The sequence below is a fragment of the Pollachius pollachius genome (assembly GCF_949987615.1).
Source record: "Pollachius pollachius genome assembly, chromosome: 17".
In the NCBI taxonomy this organism is placed as follows: domain Eukaryota; kingdom Metazoa; phylum Chordata; class Actinopteri; order Gadiformes; family Gadidae; genus Pollachius; species Pollachius pollachius.
Window position 1 is genome coordinate 18,901,727 of NC_136950.1, and position 14,766 is coordinate 18,916,492.

Here is a 14,766-nt window from a genome sequence, read left to right on the forward strand (position 1 = left end):
CATTCCAGATGTACAGGGATAGTTTCATAACTGATCATCAGTATTTGATAGAATTATAGCAAACATTTGTCTGGATTAGGCTATTAATTACATAATTGCAGCTGTAACATACAATTAACAGAACTCACCACCTTTTTCGGGGAAAAATGTATTTTGATTGATACGTTATGCTAATAATTTGCTGGCCGGATCCAAATGATCGATGGGCCGGTTGTGGCCCGTGGGCCAGCAGTTCAATAGGCCTGCCCTACTACGATTCCTCCAGACTTACCGGTGACAGTGTTTTTCACTAGCACAATGTCCACTCTAGCAACAGGAGCTACAAGAACATGGTACCGTATTAAAACAAGAAACTCAAAGAGCTAACGTTTTCTCAGTACAACGTTTAAATTTATTTATAGGATGACATCCAATACAAATATAACTTGAGCTCACCTCTTACTGTAAGGGTGAAGAATATCTCCAGGGGGTCTGGTGAAGTATTGACGTAACACTGGTACCTGCCCTGTTCCTGGACGTTCACTCTGGTCAGACGAAGGGATGCGTTGCCCCCTGAGATCTGGTCATGGAACAGGAAAGTCCTTCCCTTGTAGAGAAGGTTCTGGTGTTCCAGTTGGTCCTGGTCATCGTAGTAGGAGTGGACCGGAACGTTCTTCCCATTTTTCTTGACCCAGTGGAGGGTCACATCACGTTTTGGCTGGAAGCAAGGCAGCACACAGTTCCCCCCAAACACACAGCCCACCTGGGTGTCTGGAGATCAGAGAACAGGGTGGAGTTGGAGGTATACTCGTCATTAACTTTATAAGCAGGTCCATAAGTAATACTATGATGGTGATAGCTGTTCATCATTTACTACTCGTTTATAAATTATCTTGAATCACTCATAAGATATGAACTTTACATCTCTGCAATCTTTGACGTTGAAAGACGACTATGTCCTCTTAATTAATCCAGAGGACAGACTAATGTTCTCTGATACCCTTTTAGAGTTTATTTTTTGTTCAACACACCTTTTTCAACGTAGTGACTTTACCTTTCCCGGTCTGCTTTTCTCTCTCAACCTGACCCACCTGATAACCTGGGTTAATCTTTAGAGACAGCTTTGGTTTCTGTTTGAGCAAAGTTTAAAATGAAGTCAAAAATTATACAAGAATCTAGTCATTCTAGTCCGAAAGGAAAGATTCAGATTTAATTAATGTGTAGCTCTGGGGGGGGCACTGGCCCCTTCTGCCACCCCCCAGAACCGCCCCTGGTAACGGTCCATAGGTGCACCGCTCATAGCAGCGTGACCCAGCTCTCAATCACGACACGTTCACGGAATAATCAATAACATTAAAAACCTTAACGAATAACAATACCACAAATATTAACCATCACAAACCTTAGAATATTAAAACAAAATCATTACTGGCTCCAACAAATGAACAATAAAGAAAATATTTTGTATTTAATCGTATTATTTTCAACATTATAAGTAAACCTAAAGGATATATTTGTACAAAAAAGATTTGTCCGTTTGAGTTCTGGTGCTAGTCCAAATATCAAGCATAACAAATCAAACATAGAATAACTCTTGATATTGGTGTTAGTGGCATTTTGCCATATTGTAATTTAGACTCAGATTTAGATAGTATATTATTTAGATGAATATTTAGTGATTGTTTATTATATTGATTGACTAATTGTTTTGCATTTTAGTTTAATAACTGTTTAGTGTAGTTGCTTTCATTGCTTAGAAATATTGGAGATGCATAGGATATATTAGTTGCTTTAGAGCGCGCTGTTATGACGTAGGGATTTGCGCATTTAGGCAGCGTAAAACTGTAGTTTATTTGTTTCATTCGGTAAAGACGGAGCGAACACTGTTTTTCTACCGTCGTTTCAACATAGTACACACGCGTAGAACTCGTTCCTTCTGTTATAGAGTGGTTAAGTGACTGGATATGTTTAGAGATATTTACTGATCACAACAAGGGAGCTTTAGCCACTACAATTAGGTTTGCCAGAGAGGTTCACATTCGGTCCAGCTTACCTCCCTGAACGACGACCAGCCCCGTCATTAACACGACCGTCTGAACCACAACACTGCCCAGCGCGGTCACTGTCTCTGACGTCATTTCTCACTACACTGTGTGTGCACAATTATTAGGCAAGTTGTATTTTTGAGGATTCATTTTATTATTGAACAACTACAGTGTTCTCGGTTAATCCAAAATGTTAATGAACCTAAACCTGAATGTTTAAGAAAGAAAAAGTGAGGATTTGTCTTTCTTAAGAGAATGTGCACAATTAGTAGGCAACTATTAGTGTGCAGAATTATTATGCAACTAAGTGAAAAAACTAACATTTTTCCATCTCACTTGTTTATTTTCATCTGTTAAAGTGAGAATAATAAAATAACTCGAAATTTACAAATAAACCTTTCTGACATATCAAAAAAAAGAAATTAGTGACCAATATAGCCACCCTTCTTTTCACTAACTGTCACAGGCCTTCCATTCATGGAGTCTGTCAGTTTCTTGATCTGTTGACGATCGACTTTTTATGCAGCAGCAACCACAGCCTCCCAGACACTGTTCAGAGAGGTGTACCGTTTTCCTTCACTGTAAATCTCCCGTTTAAGCAGGGCCCACAGCTTCTCAATAGGGTTTAGGTCAGGTGAGGAAGGGGGCCATGTCATTATTCTTTCATCCTTAAGGCCCTTACAGGCTAGCCATGCAGTGGATTACTTCGATGCATGCGATGGAGCATTGTCCTGCATAAAAATCATGGTCTTCTTGAAAGATGCAGACTTTTTCCTGTACCACTGCTTGAAGAAAGTGTCTTCTAAAAGCTGGCAGTAGGTTTGGGAGTTGATTTTGAGGCCATCTTCAACCCGAAAAGGTCCAACTAGCTCATCTTTAAGAATACCAGCCCATACCAGTACCCCACCTCCACCTTGCTGGCGTCTGAGTCGAAGTGGAGCACTGTGTCCGTTACTGATCCAGCCACGGGCCCATCCATCTGGTCCATCAAGAGTCACTCTCATCTCATCAGTCCATAAAACCTTTGACAAATCTGTCTTCAGAAATGTTTTGGCCCAGTCTTGACGTTTCAACTTGTATGTTTTGTTCAGTGGTGGTCAGGTTTCAGCCTTCCTTACCTTGGCCATGTCTCTAAGCACTGAACACCTTGTACTTCTGGGCACTCCGGGTAGGTTGCAGTTCTGGAATATGGCAGCACTTGAGGATAATGGGTTCCTGGTAGCTTCACGTTTGATTCTTCTCAAATCTTTGGCAGTTAATTTGCGTCTTTTCTTCTCAATACGTTTCTTGCGACCCTGTTGGCTATTTGCAACAAAACGTTTGATGGTTCTGTGGTCACGCCCCAATATCTTAGCAATTTCAAGAGTGCTGCATCCCTCTGATAGACTATACAATTTTTGACTTTTCAGAGTCCGTTAAATCTCTTTTTTGGCCCATTTTGCCTGAGGAAGAGAAGCTGCCTAATAATTAGGCACACCTTGATATAGAGTGTTGATCTCCTTAGGCCACACCCTCATTCATTACGCAAATACACATCACCTGGTATGCTTAAATACAATAAACACTCAAGTTTATACAGTTTGATGTTGGAAAACATTCATAAAAATAATGATATGGCCAAAATACTCACTTGCCTAATTATTGTGCACACAGTGTAGTCTGATTCAGGGCGTTTCCCAAAACAGGCTAGAAGTTGGCATTTTGCAGACTAAGCTGACCTCTTCGTTGATTTGCTTTCCTTTGAGCAACTAATATAGTGAACAGATATTTTCTGAAGCTTGCTTCTTCTTCTTCTTCTTCTTCTTCTTCTTCTTCGTCTTCTTCTTCATCTCCTTTGTGCAGGCTGTGTTTCACTAGAGGGAGCTGGAGGGCTGGATGTGGTGCTGGATGTTGCTTGACCTGCAGGCTGTATTCAAACATACAGTTCAACAATATTGTTACACCACTGCATTAAGTCCTTTGGCATTCTACTGCATATAAGGTAGCACTGGGCAAATACAATTTATATAATTTGACTAAGACATACATTGAATTAGTAACAAGGTGTAACTGTAATAACAATAATAATGACAACGTATTAGTGTATCAACAATTACAAAGAGACCACAAATAATTGGCTGAACATACAAGCTCCAGAGGGAGGAGAGGTAAAGATGGAAGACCAGATGTCCCATCTACATCAGCTGGGGACATCGGTAGAAGATCCAAGACAGCTATAGAGAAGATAAAGTTAAGACTATTACAGGCGAAAACATCTAGCTGCTTGGTGGATAAAAATTTCATATTGAACTAAATTGAAACAGCTCTCATCCTGCTCAGGAACAGCTTTTTCGGAGAAAATGTATTTTGATTGTTTACAGTCTGCAAATAATTTGCTGGCCGGATCCATATGATAGATGGGCCGGATGTGGCCCGTGGGCCAGCAGTTCAATAGGCCTGCCCTACTTTAACCCTTCTAAATGACTAAATAGATAAACATTTGAAGAGTCAAACCCTGCTATGTCTGAGGGTACGGTGATAAAGTCAGGAGGTTTAACCCTTAACACAGACAACTTCCTCAGCCTTGTCCAGCCGTGCTCCCTCACAAGAAGGACCTGGGTTCAATCTGACCAGATGGTCTCTGGGGAAGCATTGTTACACTTCCGTTCTGGAGATACATGCGGATGGGTGTTATATGATGGTTGAAGTACCGGATTGAGGGCTTTCGTTGCTAACCTTTTGTTGTTTTCTTTGGTTTAAATTGTATTCTCCTAAAAGAAAATGTAGTTCTGTTAGTAATCGCTTCATCACAATCATATTTGTAAAACCACACAGTCCCACATCACAAATGAATGACCCAGAAATAACCTCACCAACTTTCTTGAAAAAAATCACATTGAATAAAATGTTTCAATGAATAAAACATTAATACTTACCAGATGATGATGCTGATGACGATGATAGCTGAAAGGATAACTCCTAATGTGATCCAATGTGTTCTATTGGATCCCTCTGAAACAGAGAAAGGAAAGTCGATTATTTCTTCCATAATAATAATACGATTTATTATTATTATTATTATTATTATCATATTAATAGTAGTATAATAATAAAAACAACCAGGGGTGCATTATACATTCAAGAAGCTCCAGGTTAAACATTACATCGTCAACAATGTTTTCGTTTCAGTTACTGTGTCAAAAATGTAAAAACAAAAGACATTGACATCATCAAATTATTGTAAGCCCGATTTCACTTTCACACCACAGATGTTTCAGCATCACACTGATTTATTTTGCATTTTCACCAAGAGCCTACCTTTACTAGGCTCCTTCAGTATCTTCAGTTCAATGTGGGTTACGTCCTCTTCGTCTGCGTACCTGAGAGTACACCTGTACGTCCCTTCACTCTGGGCTGATGAGGTCACATACAGCAGGAGGCTGCCTGATTCAGACAGGTCTCTTACATGCTGCTGCCACTCTGGTTCCACCACCTTCTCTTGTCCTGCTTGTCTTCTGAGGATGGTCTGGTCATGGTTGAAGGTCCAGGTGTTGTCATCGAGCCCCGAGGCGTTACAAGGGAGTAACACCTCACTCCTGGGAGCACTTTGCATTGGAGCTGATGAAGATAGACAAACGAGTGGACAGACAGACAGACATATGATATTGTTATGAAATCTGCAGAGAAATTGGATCATGACACAATTTTCCCTAATTTGACCAATGGAGAATGCAAATCCCTGACCAATAATGTCAATGGTCTGACTGTTCTGCCATGGAGCAGATGTTGAAGACCGCAATATTTTCATAACACACATCTGAAGCAGAACTCTTTTATGTCAGCCACTGACATGAAAGGCACCTTTAGGTTGCCGCCATTGAAAGTCAACACTTTATTACTGACCGTTGCCCTTCTGATATTCAAAGACTTACGGTGTAACCTGATTGTGGCTTTCCTTGCACTGTGTTCATTTTGGACTGAGCAGCTGTAGGTCGACTCTGTGTCATTGTAAACAGTCCTCAAGGAGCCGCTGATGTCATAGAGTCCCTGGTCAGCTTCATGGACCTCGATTGTGTTCTGGAGGACACTAGCCGGGCGAGGACTGACGGACCAGGTGAGCTGTGGTCTTGGGTAGATTCCTCCAGACTTACAGGTAACAGTGTTGTTCACTAGCCGAATGTCCACTGTAGCAACAGGAGCTTCATGGACATGAAACCACATTGAAACAAGAAACTAATAATTACCATTCTTCACTTGGTTTGCTATGTATGCATTGCTACTGATATCAATGGCGTAGGTCGATATTATTGCTAACAAAACCACCAGAGGTGTAGCCAAGGGCGGGCCAGGACGGGCCTACTTGTCAGTCTTGCCCGTCCAATTAGAGGGCTGTCCTTCGTTTACGTTCACCATCTAAAAAAGGCGCGTAAGTCAGCCCTCCGCTGAGAGCTCAAGCATCAGTCAACCGCAAACAGCCGGTCATGTCGGCATGTCATAAATATAACATGCTATTGATTAATGTTTGTATGGTGAATCTATTCTAGGCCTATTTTGTGTTCAATCAAATTGGCTTGCCCCCCCTTTTTTTTGTGCCCTTCCATTTGATCCTTTCTGGCTACGCCACTGCAAACCACATCAGAAATAAACCATAATACACACCGAACTGGATGGGAAAGTTGCAATTTTATTTTGTAAAACTCAGGTCTCAGATTAAAGTAAAGTTAGTTAAAGTAAGTTGAATAAAGTTTGTGTGGTGTTAGTGGACCATTAACTGAATTATTGCCCTTTGTTACTGTACTATAAGAAAATATATAGCTAAATACACAATTTATTTATCTAATAAATGACAAAACGTAACTACACAACTCTCTGCATCAACTTGCAGCTGATATTGGCTAAATACTATGCAGAGATCACAATTATTTTTGCTAAAACATGAACATAATGCGTTTAATGCCTCAAACTACCTGTCATTGGGTTGCATTATAATTATTATTTTCATCAGGACTTGAGCTCACCTCTCGCCGTCAGGATGACGAAGGTCTCCTGGTTGTTCCGTGAAGTGCTGGCGTAACACAGGTACCTGCCCTGGTCCTGGAGGTTCACCCTGGACAGACTGAGGGATGCGTTGCCCCCTGGGATCTGGTCATGGAACAGGGAGGTCCTTCCCTCGTAGAGAGGGTCCTGGTATCCCAGTTGGTCCTGGTCATCGTAGTAGGAGTGGACCTGAACGTTCTTCCCATTCTTCTTGACCCAGTGGAGGGTCTCAATACTGTTTGTCTGAAAGCGGCAAGGCAGCACACAGCTCCCCCCAAACACACAGCCCACCTGGGTGTCTGGAGATCAGAGGATACAACCGTGGTTGGATGTTAGAACAGCACACAGTTCTTATTCACTTTTTGGAAAAGGCATATGTAACTGTGAGGGAAAGGTGTAACCTCAAAGTTTCAAGTAATAGAGCTCAGCGGTTCTGGTGATTGTGTAAAATGTTGGAAAGATACCCACGGGCGTGAAATACAGGATCGGGCGTGTCCCAGCAGAGCCACTGCCTTAGCATATTGTCATAGTGATAGCACTGCATAAGGCACTGCATGTAAACAATGTGATGAACAGTATATACCAAACTTCCACTTGCACCAAACCACTTTCGCTTTCACTTCTATCTCAGAACAGTACACCTCACTAAACAAATACCTGCTTGACTTACAAACAATGCTTGACTGCTAGTGAATGTAATCAGGCAGGTTTATCCTCTGGTGGAATTTTCAAATGGTTTCTGTATGACTAGAGTTAAAAAATATGAACTGCAGTAGTAATATCATATAATGTACTGCAAAACTATTATATTGTACCCTGTTTCCGTGATCTGTTGTTCCTAAAAGAGGTAGTGAACCCAAAATCGCAGTCAATTATTTTGGTTGTTTCAAAGCTGTAATATGTCGTATATGATCTTCAACACAGTAATCTATTCCATTTTATTACTTGTAACAAATTGAGAGGAAAGCAGGAGTAAAATGCTCTGTTTTGCAAGCCTCTGCCAACCCATTTGCCAACCAAAGGAGGGGCGTGTCATCCCCATTGTTACGACCCAAGGAACTTTGTAAGACTTTGTAGTCTACCGTCGTTGTGTATGAGCGTTATAATGAGCGATGTTGGTCATGAAGTGTCTGAGAAGCTCAACCCTCTCTCGGTCGCGGATATCAACTGCTGCTCAGACAGAGCTCCACAAGTCCACACAGCCCTCGCCACCGGTGTCCCTTTGTCGGGACGTTGAAGTGTATACTTTTATACTTTAATTAAAGTATTCACTTAGGCGTTAGGCCTTCAGCTCTTTTTGACCATTACCTACCAGTGTCACTAGAGGAACTGAGGGACATTGTTAGGGTCATGAAGCCCTCAACTTCTCCTAACGATGCTGTCACCTCCCAAATAATGAAAGACGCCTTTGACTCCATCGGCCGAAGTATTCAGGTCATCCTCAAGTCTTGCCTGACCAGGGGTTTTGTTCCAGCAAGTTTTAAGCACGCGGTTGTCCAGCCACTGCTTAAAAAACATAACCTGGACGCAAAATGTCCAAGAAACTACCGCCCTATCTCAAAATGACCTTTTATTTAAAAAATCCTGGAAAAGGTGGTTTTATCACAACTATTGCCCTTTTTAAACCATGCCGAGATTTGGGAACCCTTCCAATCAGGTTTTAAATCACGTCACAGCACTGAGACAGCCTTGCTGAAAGTAACGAATGACCTGCTCCTCACTCTAGACTCTGGAGAAAATGCCATTTTGATCTTATTAGACCTCAGTGCCGCCTTTGACTGTCGACCACAACACCCTCTTGTCGCGCCTAGAGCAGTGGGTTGGTATAAGTAGCACAGCTCTTAAATGGTTTTCCTCTTATCTTAGCAATAGGTCTTTCACAGTGTCTATCGGCCAGTTCTCCTCACCCTCTGCCCCTGTGTCCTGTGGGGTCCCCCAGGGGTCCATTTTAGGCCCTGTCCTCTTCTGCCTATACATGCTCCCTCTAGGTAATATAATCAGGAAGCATTACATCTCATTTTACTTTTATGCTGATGACTCGCAATTATACCTTCCTCTCAGATCTGCGGACTCGCTCCAGACCCTCCTTGACTGCCTTGAGGAGGTAAAAGTTTGGATGGGAAGTAACTTCCTCCAAATCAACAATGACAAAACGGAAGTCATTATTTTTGGCCCTTCCAAATCTAAAGCCCCTCACGCGGCCGACCTAGGTATTCTCTCCCCCTACGTCAAACCCCACACCAGAAACCTGGGTGTCAGCGACGACTCGAATTACTGCTTTGACAAGCAAATTGCTGCTGTAGTCAAGAGCAGTTTTTACCAGCTCAGAGTCATTGCTAAGATGAAACCCCAGTTATCATTTCACAATCTGGAAGAAGTAATACACGCCTTCATTACATCACGGCTGGATTACTACAACTCCCTTTACCTAGGACTCCCTCAATCACTCCTCTCTCGCCTTCACCTGGTCCAGAACTCTGCAGTAAGGCTGCTGACTAGTTCCAGAAAGCGGGATCATATAACCCCCATCCTAGCTTCCCTCCACTGGTTGCCCATCCAGCACAGACCCTAAAAAAAACCTTTAAAACCCTATGGTTTTTAAAGCCCTAAATGGCCTGGCCCCGCCCTATATCACAGAACTCATCCACCGCCACTCAGCTCCCAGGTCCCCTAGATCATGTAGTATGGGTCTTCTGCACGTTCCACGCACTAGATTAAAACAGAGGGGCGATAGGGCTTTTGCTGTGGCTGCCCCCCCGCCTTCGGAACGAACTGCCGCCTTCAATTAGAGGGGCTCCTTCCGTCACCATTTTTAAATCTAGGCTCTAAACACACCTCTCCTCCCTGGCCTTTCTTGCCCTGTTGTGATATGTTGTTTATTTTTATGTTTTTCATGTACTGTCTATGTGTGTGGTATGTGTTCTTTTATATGCCTTTGCAACATGTATGGCACTTTGGCCGGTGAAAACTGTTTTTAAATGTCTTATAAATACATTTTACTTACTTACTTACACTTATATACTTACATACTTAACATCAAAAAAGGGCTTTGGGTTCACTACCGCTTTCGATTTTGAAATAATCCTGGATCCTTGACGGAAACAATCTACATATTACATTTACATTAATTAATTTACCAGACGTGTGTGACTGTGGTAAATTTAGACTACAGTATTGAACATTTTGGGAAAAGGTGCACTGTCCAGTGCTGTGAAACATCTACACCCCCTGTTTATTTTATTTGAGGTTTTGTTTATTGATTTATTTTAAGTTATGCTGCGACTGAATATGTACATACAGAATGAAAGGAATTAAGACATAGTTATTGTAGAATTTTCAGGAGTTATGGGGATGCCACACACAGGCATATGGGGCAGCCCGTGGGGGTCTTAGTGGTCCTGAGGAAAGCATAACTGTTGAGAAAGTTAACTAGAGAGCTGCATATGAAGAAGTGTGGTTATCCGACCGTATGTTTAATGTGATGCAGACCGACGACAATAAATGCCTCGTAAAGTCATCCCAACGTCTGATTAATCCAACCATAACTGTGCTACAGACGCTTTTATCCAAAGCGATTTACAATAAGTACATTAAGTCAGTGGCGCCAGAATGATTTCAGTGGTGGGGGGGCCATATGCGCGTGCATGTGTCGAACAGCGCGTGACACCTCATCATCCTAAAGCCGGCCACACACCGGCGCCGAAGCGCCGCGGTGCGCATTTCACGCGCGTCAATTGCCGCGCTAGCACCAATAGGAAGCGGCGCGCTGCAGCACCGTTGTGATCCAAATAATGTGTCGTCACCGCAAAGTACACACTGAATCATCATAATAATCTTCTTCATTGTCATCATAATCCTCATCATCATCACAATCATCATTATAGATGGCTTTTGGATTTGACTGTAGAACTTTGGTCGTGTTTAATGCAGTGCTTCACGCAGCATCAAGGCAGCAACAAAGTGTAAACAACAATGGATTCCGCGTTCCTATACTAGGCATTATGATGGCGGTCATCTGCGTAGTGCAGTGAGTCTAGTTAGTAGAGATGCGCGGATGAGCTGTAATGTCATTCCGATTTTCAGTTGCGTGTTCCGCGTCCCGACAAAAAGCGGCTCGCTAAAATGTCCAACCACTATGAAATGTCCCCTGTTGAAAGCGAGCAAAGCCAACGTGGTCTTATTATAGCCCGATCATTAACTAAAAGCCACATAGAAAGAGTAAAGCATCCAGCACATGATTTCAACAATGTGTGAGGGCATATGCAGCAGGGATGATGGCACAGTGGAATGCTTATGGAAAACCAGCGGACGAGCACTGAGCGGGGATTTCAGAAGCAGGGAGATTATAGAAAAATATAATTTGTCAGTTTTCCGTTTGTCCAGTCAATATGTTAACCTACCTATTCATTTATTTATTTCAAATTTGTCTGCGACGAACGAATCGGGGCAAAATCGGGCTGAAATCGTGTAGTCTGAACCAGCCATAAGCAAGCAGCAGCAGCGCCATTGTGCGAATTCCCTACTAGACCAAACGAGACTCATAATGGTAGGTAAAAACAATCGTTTATTATAGCATGCAATTGTGATGTAGAAAAAAATAAAAATAAAACATAAAGTGCTTGCATGATATGGAAGCCTACAGCGATCGTTAGTTAACTTGTGTGCCTTATCATTTGTTTACCCGTGGGCCATGGCAACGCCATTGCTACCTGCTGTACTCTCATTGGCTGAATCGTTGAGAACGTTTTAGACTCAATCAATATAAGGTCGTGGGGAGGCGAAGCTCTGTTCATTTGTATAGTAACAACATTAGGTCAAAACATTACTAAGAAACGAAATAGTTCATCAATACAGGCTCAAAATATATGTATATGTGATGCCCACTAATGTGTGCCCACATTTGTGTATATTAAGTTTTTTTATACTGGCACCATTTTATATTATTAAGACACTTTATTTCCTGCTAAATTGATCTTATTTTGTATGAGCAATATCTTTTATAGTTTTACATTTTTACAATGCAATTGCACTATCCTGCCAGTAGGAGGCACAGTAATATTGTGGTTTGCCTGAATCCCCGTGAGCTCCTCTGAGGATTTGAAAAGACAAGCCACGTCTCCCGTGTCAGCATTCTTTTCTTGTGTTTCAGGTGGGTTATGTGTTTAAAATGTAAAACAAGTCGATGTTAGTGATTGGAGAATGTGTAGTGTGATGTTTTAGTAAAGTATGAGTGTGAAAATGAGCACATGTGTAAGCTAGTAAGGTCCGACGCTCGCCGAGAGATTTGTAATGGCGGTGCCTTTTGACTTCTTACTGTTAAGCTAGTACAGACTAGAGGTGGATTCAATGATTCGTTTACGTGAACCAGTTCGCGTCAGTCAGTTCGCCAAGATGAGTCGTTCGCGAATCGTTCGTTCGTTCGTTCAGCCCAGTTTCCGGTTCAGTCCGGTTTCCGTTTCCGGTAGCGGTGAATCGCATCATGCAATGCACCCATTGCATGGTTCTCAGCTGAGTCAATCAGACTCAGTGCTACCGGAAACTCGACTGAACTGGTTCAGTCGAGTTTCCGGTGAATCGAATGGCGAATCGAATCACTTTATCCTGAAAGTTGAGTCAATATCGTTAATTTTATATATTAAAAAAATACCCGAGATAAAGGAACAATGTGAAACCCTAACCCTAAAATGTAAACACCAGGCTACTTGACAAGAAAATGTAACGGACCACCTGAGGCTTTACTTCACCTCAGAGATAATGCGTTAGTTAATAATGATATGCCTTGCGGCATATCATGCGGCATCACCTGCGCATAGTGCTGCTGCATTGGCCTACATGGACGTTCCAAGTATGTTTACTTCATGTATCGTTGAAGCTAACTAAGTAAAGCCTAGTTATAACTATAACCTGCTCCTGGTGCAGTGCAAGCAACAGTGTGTGCCGTGAGTCGCCTCGGTCCCTCGTCTTCCTGAACGAACTGTCTGCGAGTCGTTGGTCTGGGAGGAGTCAATTCTGAGTCACGAACGACGCGAACGAGACGACCGACGCGAACGAGACGACCGACGCGATCGACGCGACCGACGCGAACGACGCGAACGAGAGAGAAGAACCAGTTCGGATCGTTCGTTCTAACGATTCGTTCGTTCGAACGAATCAGTTCGCGACCGAACCACCTCTAGTACAGACCACGCTCATGTCCACCATTTTGTTTTATTGTAATTACACCACACGTGGCTCACTTCTTGACGTTCTGTAAAGTGTTAAAACGTTTATTGATTGTTGTAAAGTACTTTAAAGATACTGTTAAAAACGGGTTAAGAAAAGTTATTTGAAGTTCATTAATAAGAAAATGTGTATGTTAAATGTAAAGGTAAATGTTTGATATAGTTTACAAGGTACTGTTAAAAATACTAGTCCAGTAAAACTTAAGGGGTTTTAAGAGCATTAAAGATGCAACTGTTTATTGTATCAGAGACAAGAGAGGTGAAAGAACAACACTGTGAGAAAAGGTGTGTTTTGAATTAAGAGTATTTTTTTGTGTATTTTGGTTTGTGTTAAGAACATGTAAAATATGTCTAATTAGACAACATATGCAGTAATATGATACTGAGTTTAAAATGCATGGACAATGTGAAGATGAACAGTAACCTTCAGTAAATCAACATGTTAAATGAATACATATAACTAATGAGGATTTGAAAAGACAAGCCACGTCTCCCGTGTCAGCATTCTTTTCTTGTGTTTCAGTTATCTATAATCTGTCCAGGGGCGCTCTCACCTGGGACCCGTTACATATACATTTTTTTATTTTCACGAAAAGTGGGGTGGCCATTGGCCCCGCGGCCTCATAGGTTCCGGCGCCTATGCATTAAGTACATTAGTAGTACTTCATATTAGTCAATATATTTAGTCAAGCTTACCTCCCTGAACGAGGACCACCAACATAAGAAACACGGCTTTGTGGACTTGAACTCTGTTGAGGGCAGTCATGTTATTCCTTCTTCATTTCCTTGTGCCTCGGTCTGCTGCAGCCTGGAGGTGGGGGTGGGTTTGCTATCTGAGGCGAAAAATAGATATAACGTGAAACAGGTCGAGCCAGGCCAGTATAGCGTAATAGAAAAATGCCAGTAGATTACGGTTTTCTTTTGTGATATTAAAGCTTTAAAAACTTGACGAGTTCAGCTTTGCATGCATGACCTTTGGCTCAGATTCCCGTGTGAGGCGTATGTCCTACTAAATTTAGATGCAACACTGGCGCCAGCCGGAGTTAGACATTGGTACCAAACTCTTGATAAGACCTTTGAGTTGTTTGCTAGATTATGAAATCCTGCCGTGTCGCTATAACTTGAGATTCGACCGAAACTTCAAATAACCAAGACTCAGACCATATTGACCAAGCAGCAATGCAGGCTCAAAAACGATCAAAGCACTCTTTGCAAAACACTTTTATAGACTTCTGTGCTACATCAACTTTTTTTTGCGTTAAAATGGAATAGATATTTTCTGATTGTTTTTTATTTTATTTATTAAAATGTATGATCCTTTAATCATTCATTGTCAATTTGATATGGTTTAGAGTGTGTGCTTGTCTGTTTTTTTCAATAATATACATTATCTTAGCAAACCTTTGAAATACTTTATTTTCAACAAAACGTGACGTTATTAACAAATCAGAAACAAAATAATTAAAAGTTTCAATATGCATCTATGGCACAAATCACAGAATAAA

At 41.8% G+C, this 14,766-nt stretch overlaps 1 protein-coding gene across 1 annotated transcript; it reads right to left on the reverse strand.

Moving 5' to 3' along the window:
* Positions 1-5,265: 5,265 nt before the first annotated feature.
* Positions 5,266-14,056, reverse strand: LOC307088720 (V-set domain-containing T-cell activation inhibitor 1-like). The gene is made up of 4 exons (XM_079754692.1): positions 13,958-14,056; positions 7,022-7,339; positions 5,936-6,202; positions 5,266-5,621 (listed from the first exon to the last, which is right to left on the reverse strand). The coding sequence occupies exons 1-4, from the start codon at positions 14,025-14,027 to the stop codon at positions 5,284-5,286; spliced, it is 993 nt and encodes a 330-aa protein (XP_079610818.1). The 5' UTR covers positions 14,028-14,056; the 3' UTR covers positions 5,266-5,283.
* Positions 14,057-14,766: the final 710 nt, after the last annotated feature.

Coding starts and splice junctions, on each gene's coding strand:
- LOC307088720 (XM_079754692.1), bottom strand. CDS start 14,027: ATGACTGCCCTCAACAGAGTTCAAGTCCACAAAGCCGTGTTTCTTATG. Junction 7,340..13,957: donor GGTGGTCCTCGTTCAGGGAG/GTAAGCTTGACT, acceptor TCTGATCTCCAG/ACACCCAGGTGGGCTGTGTG. Junction 6,203..7,021: donor CGTCATCCTGACGGCGAGAG/GTGAGCTCAAGT, acceptor ATGTCCATGAAG/CTCCTGTTGCTACAGTGGAC.